We start from the raw sequence: 18,910 nt of genomic DNA, 5'->3' as shown, positions 1-18,910 counted from the left end.
TACAGAACTATGCTTAACAGTAAGTTGAAATTTCCTAACCCTGGACTGTGATGTGCTAGTTAGAAATATTTTCTATTACTAAATCACAGGTCCTTGAAGCTCCTTAGCATTATTTGAACTGTTTTGTTTTTTTTGTTTTTTGTTTTTTTCATTTATTTATGTTCATCATAACAGTATCTGTTTTAATGTATGTTGTGTCATACCTTTTAGAGTTGGCTCAAATCCATGTTCTCATTGCTTTGAAAGGCCAAGATAAGGAGTGTCCCAAGAAAACAAGGATTTGTGGATCAGAATAATGGTAGTTCTTATGGTTGGAGGTTTTCTCTGTGATAAATATTGAATTGATAGGATACTTGAGATATAGGTATACCCTTAACTACTCATCTTCCTGATGAATGAGAGTGATCTTAAATGTCAATCTTAGATAATAGCTTTAGGTTTTAACATATAAACAAGGCAGGAATACAAGCTTTGCTGAAGAATAGTTGTTCCCAGGTCCAAAAAATGTGATATTTCTCCAAAAAATTACAAAAATCTTTAAAGACTCTGTAGCATGCATCAATCAATTACCTTCAATCAGATTATTATTTGACTGTAATAATGGTGGGCAGTCCAACTTCTTATGTCTGATTTCAGGTTAAAAAAACAAACAAACAAGCCTTTGATTAGAATTTCTGCCACAAACCCAAGACCAGGCAACAATAGTTAGGAGTGAAACCAGAGGCAGATTAGCATTCATTTTTCAGAAAAACTGTAGAAAGTAAGTACCTTATAAAGGGAAACCATGGGCCTTACTTTACTTCTGCCTTGGAAGTTTTTGTCCTGGTTGCATTTTGGGGTTTTGCTTATTATTTGCAGTCTATGATATTCCAGGAGTGGAAATTTCTTGCTAGCATCTACATTATATAGATTTTGATATTCAAAAATGATACTTTTAACCATATTTATAAAGTTGATTGTAGTGATTATAGAGCTCCTGCAGATAGTAGACATATAGTGGATTTCAGCTGAGCCATCTATATTTTCTTGCCTGGTGCCCCTTAAGCTTAATGACACACATTTGTGAGAATACTGCTCAGAACTGGGTATAGTTTGTGATCAAGGCATAAAACATAATCCAGGGGCACCTGGGTGGCTCAGTGGGTTAAAGCCTCTGCCTTTGGCTCGGGTCATGATCTCAGGGTCCTGGGATCCAGCCCTGCATTGGGCTCTCTGCTCAGCAGGGAGCCTGCTTCCCCTCTGTCTCTGCCTGCTGCTCTGCCTACTTGTGATCTCTCTCTCTCTGCCAAATAAATAAATAAAATCTTTAAAAAAAAACAAAAAAACATAATCCAGTAGTACAGAGCATTGGCTTAATTATATTTATTTCCAAAGTGTAACTGGCTTAAGTGTGTACATTTTTCATTTACTTAGAAGGGCTGCTTAGCAGATTATAAAGTACTTTAAGTGTCATGTTATATAAAAGTGATTATACATAAATATCTAACCCTTCAAAAAGTCATGAACATCTTATGTAACAAGATCTGCTGTGTTTAGACCTTACTGAATAGTAACTTTTTGCTACATGATAATGGAAAATGTCAATATTAATAAAAGGTTGCGATATATAGATCATTATCTTGCAAAGCTCATAATGATATAGTGACATTTATAGATAAACAATGTTACTGATTCATTAATTTTGCTTTGATTTGGGACATTTAATAGCTGTCAGACTGATTGAAGACATAGTTAATCCTGGTGAAATTAAATGCATTTTAGCTACATCATTTGGCTAATAAGGTAAAAAAATTCATCGGTCTTGTCTTATGTTTTACCACAAGAAGAAATCCTAGCAGGATAAAAAGTGTCAGAATTTTAGGTTCTGAAAGTCCTCACTTCTATTTAATCTCCATAGATACTTTAATAAAGAAAAGTTGCATTATACAGTACCTAATATGTAGAAAGTTTTCAATAAATGTTGACAGTGAATTGAATGTATTATACAACAATCACAATTCTAAAATAACAACAGTTATTCATAACAACAGTTTTGTACTTGACATAAAAGCCTAATTTAAATTTCTGTGTGAGTAAACACAGGCAGTAAAATGTTGAAAGAATGGAAATTGGAGCCAAAAGTAGGGCTTCGACTTCCTAGTTGGAGGTTAAGTATATTTTTTACCTCAACTCCAACTGTGAAATGTCGATAATTTAGGACCTATTTTATCAAATTACTGGAGATATCACATTTTTTGGCAAATTGTCAAACCATCATACAAATTAATGGTTTTATTTAACCTAAGGCAAATGGACAATTGGCTATTTGAATAGTAGGAGTAGAAGACCCTTGTAAATTTTCTACAGAACTCTCAGCTGCCTGAGAGTAGAGACACTGTCTTTATATCTTTCCTTAATTCCACCATATAGGGTAGTACCTGAATATAGTAGATACTAAGTAAACATTTGTTGCAAGGTAAATAGTAAGAAAGTTGTTTTCAATAAAGGATGAAGTTGGGGCTGAATATTATGTATGATAGATGGAAAAGCAGTAACTGAAAGAGGTGCTTTAACAAAGCACACTGAACATGGACTTTAGTGAAACTTAATGAAGGTTGTCCTTATTCCTTTCTGGTGTGTGTGTGTGTGTACATTTTGACATTAAATGTTATAAAATAAGATGATTTTTTCACTCCCAATCAAGTGAAAAAAAGTAGGTGGTTTAGATTGTCATTTTATAATGAATACAGGTGATTGAATTTATAATATTTTATGAAAGCTTACATTATTCTTTCTGACTAGAAAATAAAATATTTAATGTTTTCCTCTAATACAAGTGACTATCAAGAATTCATGAAGCTTTTTCTCATGGACAATGGAAACTGTCACTAATCAGGTTCTCCCCAACCTTTTTTTCCCCTCTATGGTTTTGAGGAAGCTCAGAGTGATGTTTTTAGCCCATTTTTACCAATGACATGGAAGTCTGTGTCCTCCATGTCGGTGTACTCTCTTTTTCTTCTGGTTGTTTTTCTTCATTATATTTACATTGTCCATGACATCTTTTTCTATTCTATTACCTCTTATTTGTTCTCTTAAGCTAGGTAAAAATTTTTTTTGTAATGAAGTGGGATATATACCAAAGAAATTAATTTTAAATGAATGTGTATTTTTTAGTACATAACTTCTTGGTAACATCTTTGTTGGTACTTTTGTCCTTTCCATTTCTCTGTCATTTCTATATACTGTCATTTTTAGTATATAATTTATTCAAGAAATGGAATCACATCTTTATGTAAGGTAAGCCATTGGAGGAACTTCTTCTTTTAGAAAAGGTAAGGTATGTAACTAAATAACTTTAATGTAAGGAGTGTATTGAGTAATTAGTAAGGGCTAGAAAGATAGTCACAGACCAAATACTAAGGGAGTTATAAGAAGGAAACGTAACTTTCAGCCATATGAAGGAGGTTATACATAGGAAGAATCTTCAGACTATGACAACTGATTAGGTTTAGAGTGGCAAAGGAGAAGGAAAGTAAAAATAACATTGAATTCTAAGCTTTGTGATTAGGACACTGGAAATATTAATATAAATAGGGGACATAAAATGAAAAAATTATGGAGTCCTTTGGAGGTGACTGCGGAACAGCCAAGTAGAAATGTCAACTAGTCCCTTAAAATGATGAATTAGAGCTGAGGAAGAAAGTTTTGGAAGTTGTTCATATAAAGATAATCACATGGAGGTGTGCATAAGAATATGGCAGAAGTCAAGATTTTATATCATATAGTCAAGGGAGAGGGGGTAGAGAAAGGAGAAGGAAACCGTGGATGGGTCCTTGCATAAGATCACCTGATGAAACAATCAAGAGAAGCCTGAGAACAAACCTTAGAAGCAGCAGTACAGTATAATGGGAAGAAAAAAAATATCAAGAATAGAATGGATCAACGATGTCACATGCTATAGGGCTGGAATAAGATAAGAACAAAGAAAAGGAAATAAAATTTGAAACTTACAGGTCAATAGCAGCATTTTTAGGAGCAGGTTGAAACTAGAATCTGCTTTTCAAAGTGTTAAGGAATGTGTGGGTACTGAGAAAATGGCCATAGTGAGCATACTTTCCTCCTTCAGGAATTTTGCAGATTGAAGGGAATGAAAATAAGTCAATAGAATGGTAGAGTTACTAAGGGAGTCACTTTAAAGACATGATTCTTAATTCTTGAAAATAAAAAGAATTAGAAGTTTGCTGAAAATGCAGAAAAAAATCAGTGAAGTGGGGCATTGAAGGAGTTTTCATAGTGAATTCAAATTGTGATTTCTGGACCAATAGTATTAGGATAATCAGAGAACTTGGAAATGCAAATTATCCAGTCCCAGCAATCTCTACTTAAGCAAGCCCTCCAGCTGATTACGGTGCACAATAAAATTTGAGTTCCAGTGGCCATTCTCAGTAGAAGGTAAAATCACCTGCAAAGAGAGAAGAGCAGAGGAACCCAGAATATGAGGAGGGTCGGAAAGATAAGAATTAGGTATTGACGACTGCGATAGTAAGTCTATTAGAGTGATTAAAAATAATGTCTAGCAAAAGAGGGAGTCCAGTAGGATAGAGAGAATCTGTTTTAGACTAAATTGGCCTAGTTTGTGGACTTTCTCTAAGTCACAAAGAAGTCAAAATCTAGGGGCAGAGAAAGTGGATGGTAGCTACCCAAAGTAAGGAATCAGCAAAATGATGACAGTAATCAGAGAAGACAACACAGATTTTAAGGGTTCATAGAAAAAGCATTGTTAGATTGGGTAACAGTGGAGTCCAGCCTGGCTTGGAAATGAGGGCTGGTGAGCTTAATAAGGGTGAGGTTCAGTAGGAATGAGGGAGTAATAGATGAAGTAAGAAGGTGATGATAAGAGAACAGACATTAAATAGTTTCAACTGATGAGTTTCAAGGAGTAGCAAAAGTCTGTGAGGCCTGAAGATGTAGTGGAAATGAAGAAATTGAGGGTGATAAAGAACCATGAGGACGGAGTGTGGGGAATATCACTGATATGAGTGATGAAGTTCTCTTAGATGATTCCAGGGCAGGAGTCAGCAGGAAGTGGAGAGAAGATTGTAAACCTACCAATGAAACTGTCAAAATATGGGGAGAGCAACTAGATCAATAATAGTGACAATTCAAGCCAAAACATACGCTATATATGGTTTGCAGGGTTTTAGAGAAAGGAGATGGTTGATCAAAAAAACCCAAACCACCTGAGTGTGTAAAACTTTATTGAGAAAAGAATTAGCAATAGATATTTTTTAAAAATGGAAAAAAATTAGGGAATTACTAACACCAGCAAAAAACAAACAAACAAACAAACAAACAAAAAAACACCCAGTTGTATTAATAAAAGAAAGAAAATAGTACACAAATTGGTTCAGCAGTGAATAATATTTCCATAACAATAATAGTGTAAACACTGAATACTGCTTTAGCTAAGAAAGGGGGTTTTAACTATATTGGGATGTTGGAAGGGATAAAAACAGATGGAAGAGTGATTAATAGAACTAAAACTTTATATACCTGGAATTATCAACAGATATCATACAACACTGATACATCAAGAAATAGTATAAGAATTTGCATACTATTTAACTGTATGGAAGTAAATACCAAAAGAAAACGCAAAGGATTGAAAATGGTGGTTTCTGAGGAATGAGTATGCAGGAAAAGGGTTGCAATAAAGAATTACTAAAATATGCCTTTTAGTACTATTTGAATTTTTAAGCTACATACATGTATTACTTTGACTTAAAAGCATAAGAACTGCTTTTTGAAAATAACAATTCTTGTTGGCCACAAAACAGAGTTTAAAAAGGCACCAATGCAGGAAATAGCCACAGACAGATAATGGAGTTTGGAAAAGACGGGCCCAAAATAGATAAGGATTAAATTTTTGGAAGGGGTAAGCATCAGATAGAGGTTTGCACAAAATATCCCCTCATTTTCAACAATGGGGATGAAGAAAGCAAGAAATATGAAAAAAGACTTTAACCACTTTTTCATGAGAGAGAAAACAGGCCAAACTGCTGAGTTTATTGAGCAAACCAGACCAGAGATTTCATCTTTAGTGAATGACTTATTTTAAATAAACAGTGTAGCAAGTTTTCTGTATACTTGCCAGAAAAAGCACCTGACACTAAGATCTGTGCTGTCTTGATGTTGACAAAAATTGAATTTTCAAATCATGAGAGAAAAGAGTCAAAATTGGAGTATTTTCATTGGCAATAGCACTATTCAAGAGAACAAGACTATTCTTTTTGCATCTTCCCATGACTCAAAAAAAATTTCTTGGCAGCTTCAAGCCAAGTGGAAAAGGGTTGCACATATAATATACATAGTTTAATTTTTCTTAATAACACCACCTGTATGGCAACTTGTAAAATGAGTTCAGCTGAGCTTTTCCTTGGCATTAACATATGTAAAATTATCTGTTTCTTTTTAATGTCAGGGAAATGACCACAATGTGTTATTCTTAATGTCCCCAGGGAAGGAAATGTGATTTAAAATAAAGAAATGTAATTGCTGATGTTTTGAGTTTGAAGTCAAAATGATGATGTTTTATGGAAAACATAGGTAAATTAGTTTTATAAAATATATTTTGAAGCCAGGTTTTTGGATACTTGGTTTTTAGAAATATTTTAATGACTTTTCTTAGTGGAAAGAATTTTAAATGTGATTTAGTTTCATTTAAAAATATCATTACAGGGGAACTCTCCTACACTGTTGGTGGGAATGCAAGCTGGTGCAACCACTCTGGAAAACAGCATGGAGGTTCCTCAAAATGTTGAAAATAGAACTGCCCTATGACCCAGCAATTGCACTACTGGGAATTTACCCTAAAGATACAAACGTAGTGATCCAAAGGGGCATGTGCACCCGAATGTTTATAGCAGCAATGTCCACAATAGCCAAACTATGGAAAGAACCTAGATGTCCATCAACAGATGAATGGATCAAGAAGATGTGGTATATATACACAATGGAATACTATGCAGCCATCAAAAGAAACAAAATCTTGCCATTTGCGACAACATGGATGGAACTAGAGCGTATCATGCTTAGCGAAATAAGTCAAGCGGAGAAAGACAACTATCATATGATCTCCCTAATATGAGGGAGTGGTGATGCAACATGAGGGCTTAAGTGGGTAGGAGAAGAATCCATGAAACAAGATGGGATAGGGAGGGAGACAAACCATAAGTGACTCTTAATCTCACGAAACAAACTGTGGGTTGCTGGGGGGAGGGGGGTTGGGAGAAGGGGGGGTAGGGTTATGGACATTGGGGAGGGTATGTGCTTTTGGGTAAATTGGAAGGGGAGATGAACCATGAGAGACTATGGACTCTGAAAAACAATCTGAGGGGTTTGAAGTGGTGGGGGGGTGGGAGGTTGGGGTACCAGGTGGTGGGTATTATAGAGGGCACGGCTTGCATGGAGCACTGGGTGTGGTGAAAAAATAATGAATACTGTTTTTCTGAAAATAAATAAATTGGGAAAAAAAAAGAAAAAATAATATCATTACAGGGTGCCTGGGTGGCTCAGTGGGTTAAGCCGCTGCCTTCAGCTCAGGTCATGATCTCAGGGTCCTGGGATCGAGTACCGCATCGGGCTCTCTGCTCAGCAGGGAGCCTGCTTCCTCCTCTCTCTCTGCCTGCCTCTCTGCCTACTTGTGATCTCTCTCTGTCAAATAAATAAATAAAATCTTTAATAAAAAAATAATAAAAATAAAAATATCATTACATGAGCACTGGGTGTTATATGTAAGTGATGAATCAGTACATTCTACTCCTGAAACTAATATTACACTATACATTAACTATCTAGAATTTAAGCAAAAACTTGAAACAAACAAAAATCATCTTAAAAATGTAAAAAAAAAATTAAAAAAAATATCATTACAATGGGAACCAATGTCTTCTATTGATGTTTTTAAGGATTTGGAGCCTGGAGGTGGAAAACAAAGAAGGCATAGTGTCAAATATTTATTTGAGCATCTCCTGTGTACTTGGCTCTAAGCTGAATACTTTACATATTTTATTGTCTTTAATACAATAGAGGGGGAAATTGAGGTTCAGTTATGTCAATATGTCCGTATTTACTTATTTGAGAGAGAGAGAGAATGTGTATAGCAGGGAAGGGTAGAGGGAGGGGGACAGAGAAACTCAAGCAGACTCCACGCTCAGCCTAGAGCCCAACATAGGATTGATCCCACAACCCTGAGATTATGACCTGAGCCAAATCCAAGAGTTGGGTGCTTAACTGATTATGCCATCCTGGTACCCCTCACCTTATGTATTTTTTTACATGTTCACCCCCATGTTTATTGCAGCATTGCTTATAATAGCCAAGAGACAGAAATAAGCTAAGTGTCCACTGGTGGATGAAAGGACAAGGAAGATGTAGTACATACACACAATGATACATCATTCAGTCATAAAAATAGAATGACATCTTGCCATTTGTGACAGCATAAATGGACCTTGAGGGCAAAATGCTAGTTGAAGTAAGTCAGAGAAAGGCAAATACTCTAAGATCCCATTCATATGTGCAATCTAAAATAACAACAAAACCCAAAAAACCAAATTCATAAATAGAGTGAAGAGATGATGGAGACGTAGGGGTGAGGGTAGGTGAAATGGATGAAGGGGTCAAAAGGAACAGACTTGCAATTAAAAAATAAATAAGTGACAGGGATTTAATATACAGCATGGTGACTACAGTTAATAATGCAATATTACATGCATGCAGGTTGCTGAGAGAATAGATTTTAAAAATTCTTATCACTAGAAAGAAGTTAAGGAAACTGTAGAAAGTGATAGATGTTAATGAGACTTACTGTAGTTATCATTTCACAACATATATAAATATCAATTCATTATGTTACACACCTGAAATATAATGTTGCATGTCAATTACACTTCAATTTTAAAAACTACAAAGTTCACTATGGGTTTTGTTTTCCTTTATTTTAATTAATTAATTAAGTAATTAAATTTAAGTTTTTATTTAAATTTTAGTTAGTTAACATATAGTGTAGTATTGATTTCAGGAGAAGGACTTAGTATATAACTTAGTATATATAGAACTTACATATAGCAACCAGTGCTCATCACAACATGTGGTCTACCTTAATAGCCCATCCCCAACCCACCTCCTCTCCAGCAACCTTCAGTTTGTTCTCTATAGTTGAGTCTCTTATGGTTTGCATCCCTCTCTCTTTTTTTCCCCTTACCCTATGTGCATCTGTTTTTTTTCCTTAAATTCCACATATGAGTGAAATCATATCGTATTTATCTTTCTGTGACTGACTTACCTTGCTTATCATAATACACTCTAGTTTTATCCACTTCACCACAAATGGCAAGGTCTCATTCTTTTTGAGATTATACCACATCTCCCCTATCCACCCATCAGTGAATGCTTGGGTTTTTTCCATAATTTGGTTATTATTGATAATGTTGCCATAAATAGCAGGGGGTATGTGCCCCTTCAAATCAGTATTTTTGTATCTTTTGGGTAAATACCCAACAGTGCTATTGCTGGGTCATAGGGTAGCACTATTTTTAACTTTTTGAGTAACCCTATACTGTTTTCCAGAGTGGCTGCACAAGTTTGCATTCCCACCAACAGTGTAAGAGGGTTCCCCTTTCTCCACAACCTTGGCAACATCTGTTGTTTCCTGTGTTGTTAATTTTAGCTGTTCTGACAGGTGTGAGGGGGTATCTCTTTGTGATTTTTATTTGTATTTCCCTGATGATGAGTGATGCTGAGCATCTTTTCATGTGTCTCTTAAATCAACAGGATGTCTTCTTTGGAAAAACATCTGTTCATGTCTTATGCCCATTTTTAAAATAGGATTATTTGTTTTTTGGTTGTTGAGTTTGATAAGTTCTTTATAGATTTTGGATACTGACCCTTTATCAGATATGTCACTTGCAAGTATCTTCTTCCATTCTTTAGTTTGCCTTTTAGTTTGTTGATTGTTCCCTTCATTATGCAGAAGCTTTTCATCTTGATGAAATCCCAATAGTTCAATTTTGCTTTTGTTTTCCTTACCTCAGGAGATGTCTGCTAACTTGCTTTGCCCAATGTCAAAGAGGTTACTGCCTATGTTCTCCTCTTAGATTTTGATGGTTTCCTGTCTCACATTTAGGCCTTTGACCCATTTTGAATTCATTTTTGTGTATGGTATAAGAAAGTGGTCCAGTTTCATTCTTCTGCATGTTGCTGTCCAATTTTTCCAACACCATTTTTTGAAGAGACTGTCTTCCTTCCACTGGATATCTTTCCTGCTTTGTCAAAAATTAGTTGGCCATAGAGTTGTGGATCCATTTCTGGATTCTCTATTCTGTTCCATTGATCTGTGTCTCTTTTTTGTGCCAGTACCATACTGTCTTGATGACTACAGTTTGTAACAGAGATTGAAGTCAGGAACTGTGATGCTTCCAGTGTTGCTTTTCTTTTTCAAGATTGCTTTGGCTATTCAGAGTCTTTTGTAGTTATATACAAAGTTTAGGATTGGTTGCTCTAGCTGTCTGAAAAAAATGTTGTTGGTATTTTGATAGGGAATGCATTAAATGTATAGATTGTTTTGGGCAAAGTGTAGACACTTTAACAATATTTGTTCTTCCAATCATTGAACATAGAATGTTTTTCCTTTTCTTTATGTCATTTTTCAGTTTATTTCATAACAGTTCTAAATTTTTCAAAATACAGATCTTTTATGTCTTGGTTAGGTTTATTTGTTTTCACCTTATGCTACTTCCAAATTACAATTTAACTCTAAAAACAAACTAAAAATGGCCAATCCCTAGATTTAAGAGTCTGACTTATATCTGCTCTATAACTATTTAAAGACACTCTCCCACCCATGTGGAAGAGACATTTAAATGCCAAGGAGTCTAGGGGGTGCCTGGGTGGCTCAGTCTGCTAAATGTCTGCCTTGAGTTCAGGTCATGATCCCAGGATCATGGAATCAAGTCCTGTGTTAGGTTACCTGCACCACAGGGAGTCTGCTTCTCCTTCTGCCATTCCTCCCACTTGTTCTTTTAATCTCTCTCTCTCTCTCTCTCTCTCTCAAATAAATAAATAGAATCTTTGAAAAAACAAATATCAAGGAGTCTAGTTGCAAGAACTCATTTTCTTCCCTTCTTTATCTATTGGATCAGCACAAACAGATTACCCCATCCTCAGTCTGATCAGGAGTAAATCCTATGCAATCCATATAAATGGAATTACTAGCTCTACTTCCCAGGGCACTATCCTGTTTTCAGCAGAAAAATGAGAAAAAATTAATCTATACAAAACCCTCCAATATTTAACAAAGCTACATCAGAATCTCAAACTGCATAAATCTCAAACAGCATAAATAATGAAATAAATTAATATGTTAGTTATTCAACTCTTCCCATTTTGAAAATAGACAATATCTAGTCTGATCAAATATATTATTAGTTGTACTAAGTTAATGAAAGGATATCATAGCATCACCACTGCCACTGGACAAGATCCTTAATCCTGCGATATTGTTCCCATCTCTGATAATTATCCCTCACTCCATTCTTATTTATTTATTTATTATTTCAAAAAAATTATTAACATATAATGTATTATTTGCCCCAGGGGTGCATGTCTGTGAATCATCAGGCTTACACATTTCACAGCACTCACCATAGCACATACCCTCCCCAATGTCCATAACCCAGCCACCTTATCCCTCTCTCCCACCCCCCAGCAACCCTCAGTATGTTTTATGAGATTAAGAATCTCTTATCTCCCTCCTGATTCCACCTTGTTTATTTTTTCCTTCCCTACCCTGCACACTTCTCACAACCTTTTTCCCTACCCCTACCCCACACTGCCTTTCAAATTGCTCATATCAGAGAGATTATATAATAATTGTCTTTCTCGGGGAACCCTCCTATACTGTTGGTGGGAATGCAAGCTGGTGAAACTGCTCTGGAAAACAACATGGAGGTTCCTCAAAATATTGAAAATAGAACTACCCTATGACCCAGCAATTGCACTACTGGGTATTTACCCTAAAGATACAAACGTAGTGATCTGAAGGGGCACGTGCACCCGAATGTTTATAGCAGCAATGCCTACAATTGCCAAACTATGGAAAGAACCTAGATGTCCATCAACAGATGAATGGATAAAGAAGATGTGGTATATATATATATATATATACACACAATGGAATACTATGCAGCCATCAAAAGAAATGAAATCTTGCCATTTGCGATGACGTGGATGGAACTAGAGGGTATCATGTTTAGCAAAATTAGTCAATCGGAGAAAGAGAATTATCATATGATCTCCCTGATATGAGGAAGTGGAGATGCAACGTGGGGGGGCTAAGGGGGTAGGAGAAGAATAAATGAAACAAGATGGGATTGGGAGGGAGACAAACCATAAGTGACTCTTAATCTCACAAAACAAACTGAGGGTTGCTGGGGGGAGGGGGGCTGGGAGAGGGGGGTGGTTATGGACATTGGGGAGGGTATGTGCTATGGTGAGTGCTGTGAAGTGTGTATAAACCTGGCGATTCACAGACCTGTACCCCTGGGGATAAAAATACATTATATGTTTATAAAAAAATAAATAAAAAAAAGAAAACATCCTATAGATCCTATAGTACTGGAGAAGCTGGATGTTCACTTTGGGCTCTCTTGATCCCACTGGAGAAATTATAGGTCCAGGGGACCATCTCTATGATGTTCTGTGCCACCAGGGGAAAGGGCAATGCAAACTCTTCTTACTCTTCCCTTGTGGTTTTTCTTTTCTTTTTTCCTTCCTCTCTCCCTCTCTCCTTTCCTTCCTCCCTCCTTTCCTTTTTTCCAATCGTTTTCTGGTCAAAGAGGGTGCTTCAGTTTCACCACCAGGTTATGAGATTTTCACATAGGTGTCCTCTCTATGTACAGCTGCTGCTAGTGGGTCTTTCTGCGAGGGCCACTGAAGTTAGAAACCATCTCTTCTGCCACCTTGATGATATCATTCCCCCCAAAAAACTAAATTAAAGTTCAAAAGCTAGAAGCAATGGCATAAGTAGTTTAATGTGAATGATTGAGAAATTAAATCCAAAGCCTCTTTATATGTAAAGAGTAAAATTAGGGAAATTACTAAAAATCCTATTAAAACATTTAAAAATGAAAAATTGTCTTTCTCCGGTTGACTTATTTGGCTTAGCATAATATCTTCTAGTTCTATCCATGTCATTGCAAAAGGCAAGATTATTCTTCTCCCATAGTTTGGCTATTGTGGATATTGCTGATATAAACATTCAGGTGCACATGCCCCTTCAGACCACTACATTTGTAACTAAGAATACTTATTTTTAGTTAACTATGATATTATATGTGTGGTATAAGAAAGTGGTCCAGTTTCATTCTATTGCATGTAGCTGTCCAGTTTTCCCATCATCATTCATTGAAGAGACTGTCTTTTTTCCACTGGATATTTTTTCCTGCTTTGTTGAAGATTAGTTGACCATAGAGCTGAGGGTTTATTTCTGGGCTCTCTATATTGTTCCATTAATCTATGTGTCTGGTTTTGTGCCAGTACCATACTTCCTTGATGATTACAGCTTTGTAATAGATCTTGAAGTCTGGAAGTGTGATGCCACCAACTTTGGTTTTCTTTTTCAACATTCCTCTGGCTATTTAGGGTCTTTTCTGGTTCCATATAAATTTTAGGATTCTGTGTTCCATTTCTTTGAAAAAAATTTATGGGATTTTGATAGGGATTGCATTAAATGTGTAGATTGCTTTAGGTAGCACAGACATTTTCACAATATTTATTCTTCCAGTACATGAGCATGGAACGTTTTTCCATTTCTTTGTGTCTTCCTCAATTTATTTTATGAGTACTTGAGAGTTTTCTGAGTAGAGATTCTTTGCCTCTTTGGTTAGGTTTATTCCTAGATAACTTATGGTTTTTGGTGCAACTGTAAATGGGATTGGCTCCTTAATTTCCCTTTCTTCTGTCTTGCTGTTGGTGTATAGAAATGCAACTGATTTTTCTGTGTTGATTTTATATCCTGACTCTTTACTGAATTCCTGTATGAGTTCTAGCAGTTATGGAGTAGAGTCTTCTGGGTTTTCCACATATAGTATCATATCATCTGCAAAGAGTGAGAGTTTGGCTTCTTTGTTGATTTGGAAGGCAGCTATGCTCACCACTATACCACCAACGCTTCTTTGTTGATTTGGATGCCTTTAATTTCTTTTTGTTGTCTGATTGCTCCCTCCCCTCCATTCTTATTGTTATTATTCTAGCTTAAGTTTTACACTTGAAATAGCTTCTAATAATCCCTGAAAATCTTCTCTCTGTCATTTTCTTTCTTTTTTTTTTTTTTGGAAAAGATTTTATTTATTTATTTGACAGACAGAGATCACAAGTAGGCAGAGAGGCAGGCAGAGAGAGAGGAGTAAGCAGGCTCCCTGCTGAGCAGAGAGCCTGATGCAGGGCTCTATCCCAGGACCCTGGGATCATGACCTGAGCCAAAGGCAGAGGCTTTAACCCACTGAGCCACCCATTTTCTTAAGTTGTAGACTTTATAGCTTATAAAGAAATTTCAACATATGTTTTTACTTAGACTTTACATCAACACTGTGAGGTAGACATTATTATCTAAATTTTATGGATGAAGATATTTCTGAGAGATTTAGTATTTATTAAAAACACACAGTTTGAAAGGTACAGAGTCTGGAACTGGAACCCAGTTCTTCCTTCTCTAAAGCTGGTCCACTTTCTGTTATGTCACCCATACTTCTCCACTAGCAGGCTCTTAGTCCATTGCTCTATTTATGTTTACACTATTGATAAAGGGCTCCCCACATTTCTCTGTGTGAATCCTGGCTCTACTGCATGATAGCTGTACAAACTTTACAATTAACTTATGAGTAATAAATCTCTATTTTTATGATGAGGAAACTGAAGCAAAGCAAAAAATTAGACTAAACTGTATGAAATTGTTGCTATTTGACCAACTTTGCTGTATAAAAATTACAATTTTAAGTGATCTAACTTAAATTAATAAAATGTTTTTAAGCATTATCAATGTAAGATGTTCAACACCATCTGAATCATGTTTTAGCGTAGTCCTAGATAACAAAATATTTCCATACATGAAATTCAAAGAAAATATAATTTTAGATTTTTTTTAGAGTGGAAGAATATGGATTTTAAATCTTTTATGGTTATTTTGACCAATATAGTCAAAGTACATATTTCTTTTTTAAAAAGATTTTATTTATTTATTTGACAGACAGAGATCACAAGCAGGCAGAGGCAGGCAGAGAGAGAGAGGGGGAAGCAGGCTCCCTGCTGAGCAGAGAGCCCAATGCAGGGCTCGATCCCAGGACCCTGAGATCATGACTTGAGCCGAAGGCAGAGGCTTTAACCCACTGAGCCAGGCGCCCCGCCAAAGTACGTATTTCAAAGTTTTAGTTCTTAGAAATAATCTTGTGTATATTTTATATAAAACAAAACTCTTATGTGTGCAAGCTTTTACTTTATTTTTTCTTATTCTTTTCCTTCTATCTTTTATTAAGAGCTTCCTGTGAAAGAGGTCAATTTGAGCAAGCTATTCCTTACTGGGAAAGAAGACCTGAAAAAATACAAATGATGAATGATTCCCCACCGTTTCAGTTATTGTTGTTAGTTTTACCAAGATACAAGAAATTTTTTTTTCTTTTAACACTTGTATAACAGATGTTTCCAAGATTCCAAAGTCTTTGGAATATAAATTAGTCACTGATGATTGTATCCTAAGAGATTTCTCCTTAGCAACCAAGCTTTAGTTTTTATTTTGTTGATGTAATATACAATAAAATCTATATATTTTCTGACTCAAATTAATATACCATATTTTCATAGAATGCATATAGGAAGCAATTGTCAGTTTGTGAAAAGTGACCATTATAAGCCTTAGATAATATTATTTCCAATTCATTGTTCATATAAATACCATTCCCCATGAAACTATTTAATGTTGCACAGCCATTGAACCCATTTTAGAACTGAAGACCAGCTAGAAATTAAGTATCATTAATCAATTTATAATTTTCTTCATAGATTTAATGCACTAATAGATATGAATTATTTTGTCTTCTGAGAGGAAGTAGAAAGTTTTGTTTTAGAAATGGTGCTAATGAAACACAAATACCTCAATATTTTGTTGAAAATTCAATGTGGGTGCCTATACAGTGAAGTGAGAAGGATTTAAGAGTTACTTCAATTTTATAAGAAATCAGTTGATTGATCTTACCTGATCATGTATATTGCTTGATCCACCATGGCACAGTTCATTTCCAGTGTTTGTAGAAATTGAATCACTTCCTGTGATGGTTTGGATTTGTTGGCTAGAATGGGATTGATGACAATGTGGAGAGTGGATGATCCGAGGTTCTTGGACAATGTGATGATGGCATTGGATCTGTGGATAGTATTCCTAAAACACACATACACGTCAAAATAGCCACTGAGAATACAAATTACTAATTGAAAAAAACCCACTGAAAGCATTTGTAAAAATTTAATGTGCTCTTTCACAAGGTAATTTAATCCCTAGGATTTGTAGTTTTAGTATATGGTATATTATTTTTTTCAAAGTATTTCATTGGGAGAAATTTTATTGAATATATATATTTTTTGGGGGGGGGGCGGGATCAGGTGGCTGTGACCATCCAAATACTTACCTAAATTGGCCAGGGAATTGCATGTTCTGATTAAATTAATATTCCAGTTACACTTAACACTAAGACTACAATGAATATTAATTAATCTTTGATGATTCAACAGGCACTTCAGCATCTAATTTCATAACAATACTATCATACTGAAGATATAGATTGATATAAAATTAGAAAATAATATAATGCAGTTATTTTCAATATCAGGAAGCTTATTAGAATCACAGTGGGGGCAGACAAAATTCTTATGCTTATGAAAATCAAGCACAAATTAAGAGGAAAGATTAGAAAACAGTGACTGAAGCTTCAGATCTAGAAAACGGGGATCCTAACTAATTTTACCACTTACTCTATGATTTTGGGAAACTATGCAATCTTTATGAGCCTTAGTTTTCTCATTTGCAAATATGGAGATAACATGTGTCTCATTGGGTTGCTGTGAGGAGTAAATGAGCTAATGTTTATAAAGTGTCTATTAAAAAGTAGGTGGGTAATAAACATTTATTATTATATTATTTTATTATCATGAATCATCATCCACCCCACTAATTTTGCAGGTGGCAAAAACAAACAAACAACAACCAAAAATACCCCTAAGGTCCAGAGAGGTAAGATGTTTTACTTATAATGACATGACTAATTCTTGGAAAAATTGGGATTGGAATTGATAATTTCTAGCTCAACGTTCTTTCAGAACATAAAGCTGACTTTTTACTGCCCTCAAAATAGTCTGGAACTTGTTTTTAAACTAAATATTTACTATCTGCTTGTTCATTTGTCTTGGCTTTCTTTTTTCTGATAAAGTATAGGTCAAAGAATAATAAAGGATATTTTAAAATATCCTTTAAAGAATATGTATCCTTTAAAGAATAATAAAGGTTTTTTCAGGTTTGAGGATTTCAGGTATATTTCAATTTCCTAAATTATTTTGTTATTATTCTACTTTGATAACAGGCATCTGAAAGACAGTGTTCAAAAAAAATTCTCTATTTTGAATCAGAATGTTACATTCAGGGGTGCCTGGGTAGCCCAGTCATTATGCGTCTGCCTTTGGCCCAGGTCATGGTCCCAAGGTCTTGGGATTGAGCCCCGCATCAGGCTCCCTGCTCAGCGAGAAAATCATTTCTCCCTGTTCCACTCCCCCTGCTTGTGTTCCCTCTCTCACTGTCAAATAAATAAATAAATAATATATTTTTTTAAAAAGAACACATCTATGCACATATATTTAGCTTTGGAAGTATAAATTGAATCCTCTATTTCCTTTTGACAGTGGAAAGCTGACATGCATTAATAAAGTAAAGCACTTCAAATCTTATATTTCTTTTAATATGGAGCAATCTCAAACTATATTAAATGAAAAAAGCAAGGTACATAAGAGAGAATATGCTATGCTCCCTTTTATATAACCTTTTAAAATATATACATATGTGTATATTTACAAATATATACAACTTATTTTAAATACATAGAACAAAAATCTTTTAAGGGTGACTGCCCATGGGAAGAGGAACTGAAAGACAAGAGGGTTAGGATAGAGAAGGTTTGGGTTTTTTTGTTTTTTGTTTTTTGTTTTACTACTGTATATATTTTTATTTTTATATACTTTTTAGATCTTTTTATACTTTTTATGCTTTGAAATTTTTAACATGTATACAAATTATCTTATGTATACACAATTATTTTGAAAGAAAAAGATATAAAGAAACATATATGACAAATAGAAACCACCTTAGCAGTAATTGATAATAAAGGTCATAGAATCTTGAAATCAGGTAAGGTGATGCCGCCAGCTTTATTTTTGTTTTTCAACATTTCCTTAGCGATTCGGGGTCTCTTCTGATTCCATACAAATTTTAGGATTATTTGCTCCAGCTCTTTGAAGAATGCCGGTGGAATTTTGATCGGAATGGCATTAAAAGTATAGATTGCTCTAGGCAGTATAGACATTTTAACAATGTTTATTCTTTCGATCCAAGAGCATGGAATGATCTTCCATCTTTTTGTGTCTTCTTCAATTTCCTTCATAAGTGTTCTACAGTTCCTCAAGTATAGATCCTTTACCTCTTTAGTTAGGTTTATTCCCAGGTATCTTATGGTTCTTGGTGCTATAGTAAATGGAATCGATTCTCTAATTTCCCTTTCTGTATTTTCATTGTTAGTGTATAAGAAAGCCATTGATTTCTGCACATTGACTTTGTATC

General features: G+C 35.1%; 1 protein-coding gene across 3 annotated transcripts in view; it reads right to left on the bottom strand.

Annotated features, from left to right (window-relative positions):
- The window catches only part of POF1B (POF1B actin binding protein), a 114,081-nt gene that overhangs the window by 61,099 nt on the left and 34,072 nt on the right, over positions 1-18,910 (bottom strand). For all 3 annotated transcript variants that reach the window (XM_044235305.1, XM_044235306.1, XM_044235304.1), the window contains exon 6: positions 16,286-16,468. In XM_044235305.1, coding sequence (XP_044091240.1) covers positions 16,286-16,468 — 183 coding nt within the window. The remainder of the gene's footprint in view (positions 1-16,285; positions 16,469-18,910) is intronic.

The sequence above is a fragment of the Neovison vison genome, chromosome X (assembly GCF_020171115.1).
Source record: "Neovison vison isolate M4711 chromosome X, ASM_NN_V1, whole genome shotgun sequence".
Lineage (NCBI taxonomy): Eukaryota > Metazoa > Chordata > Mammalia > Carnivora > Mustelidae > Neogale > Neogale vison.
The sequence above is the reverse complement of the archived record's forward strand: the minus strand, read 5'-3'. Positions and strand labels throughout refer to the sequence as shown.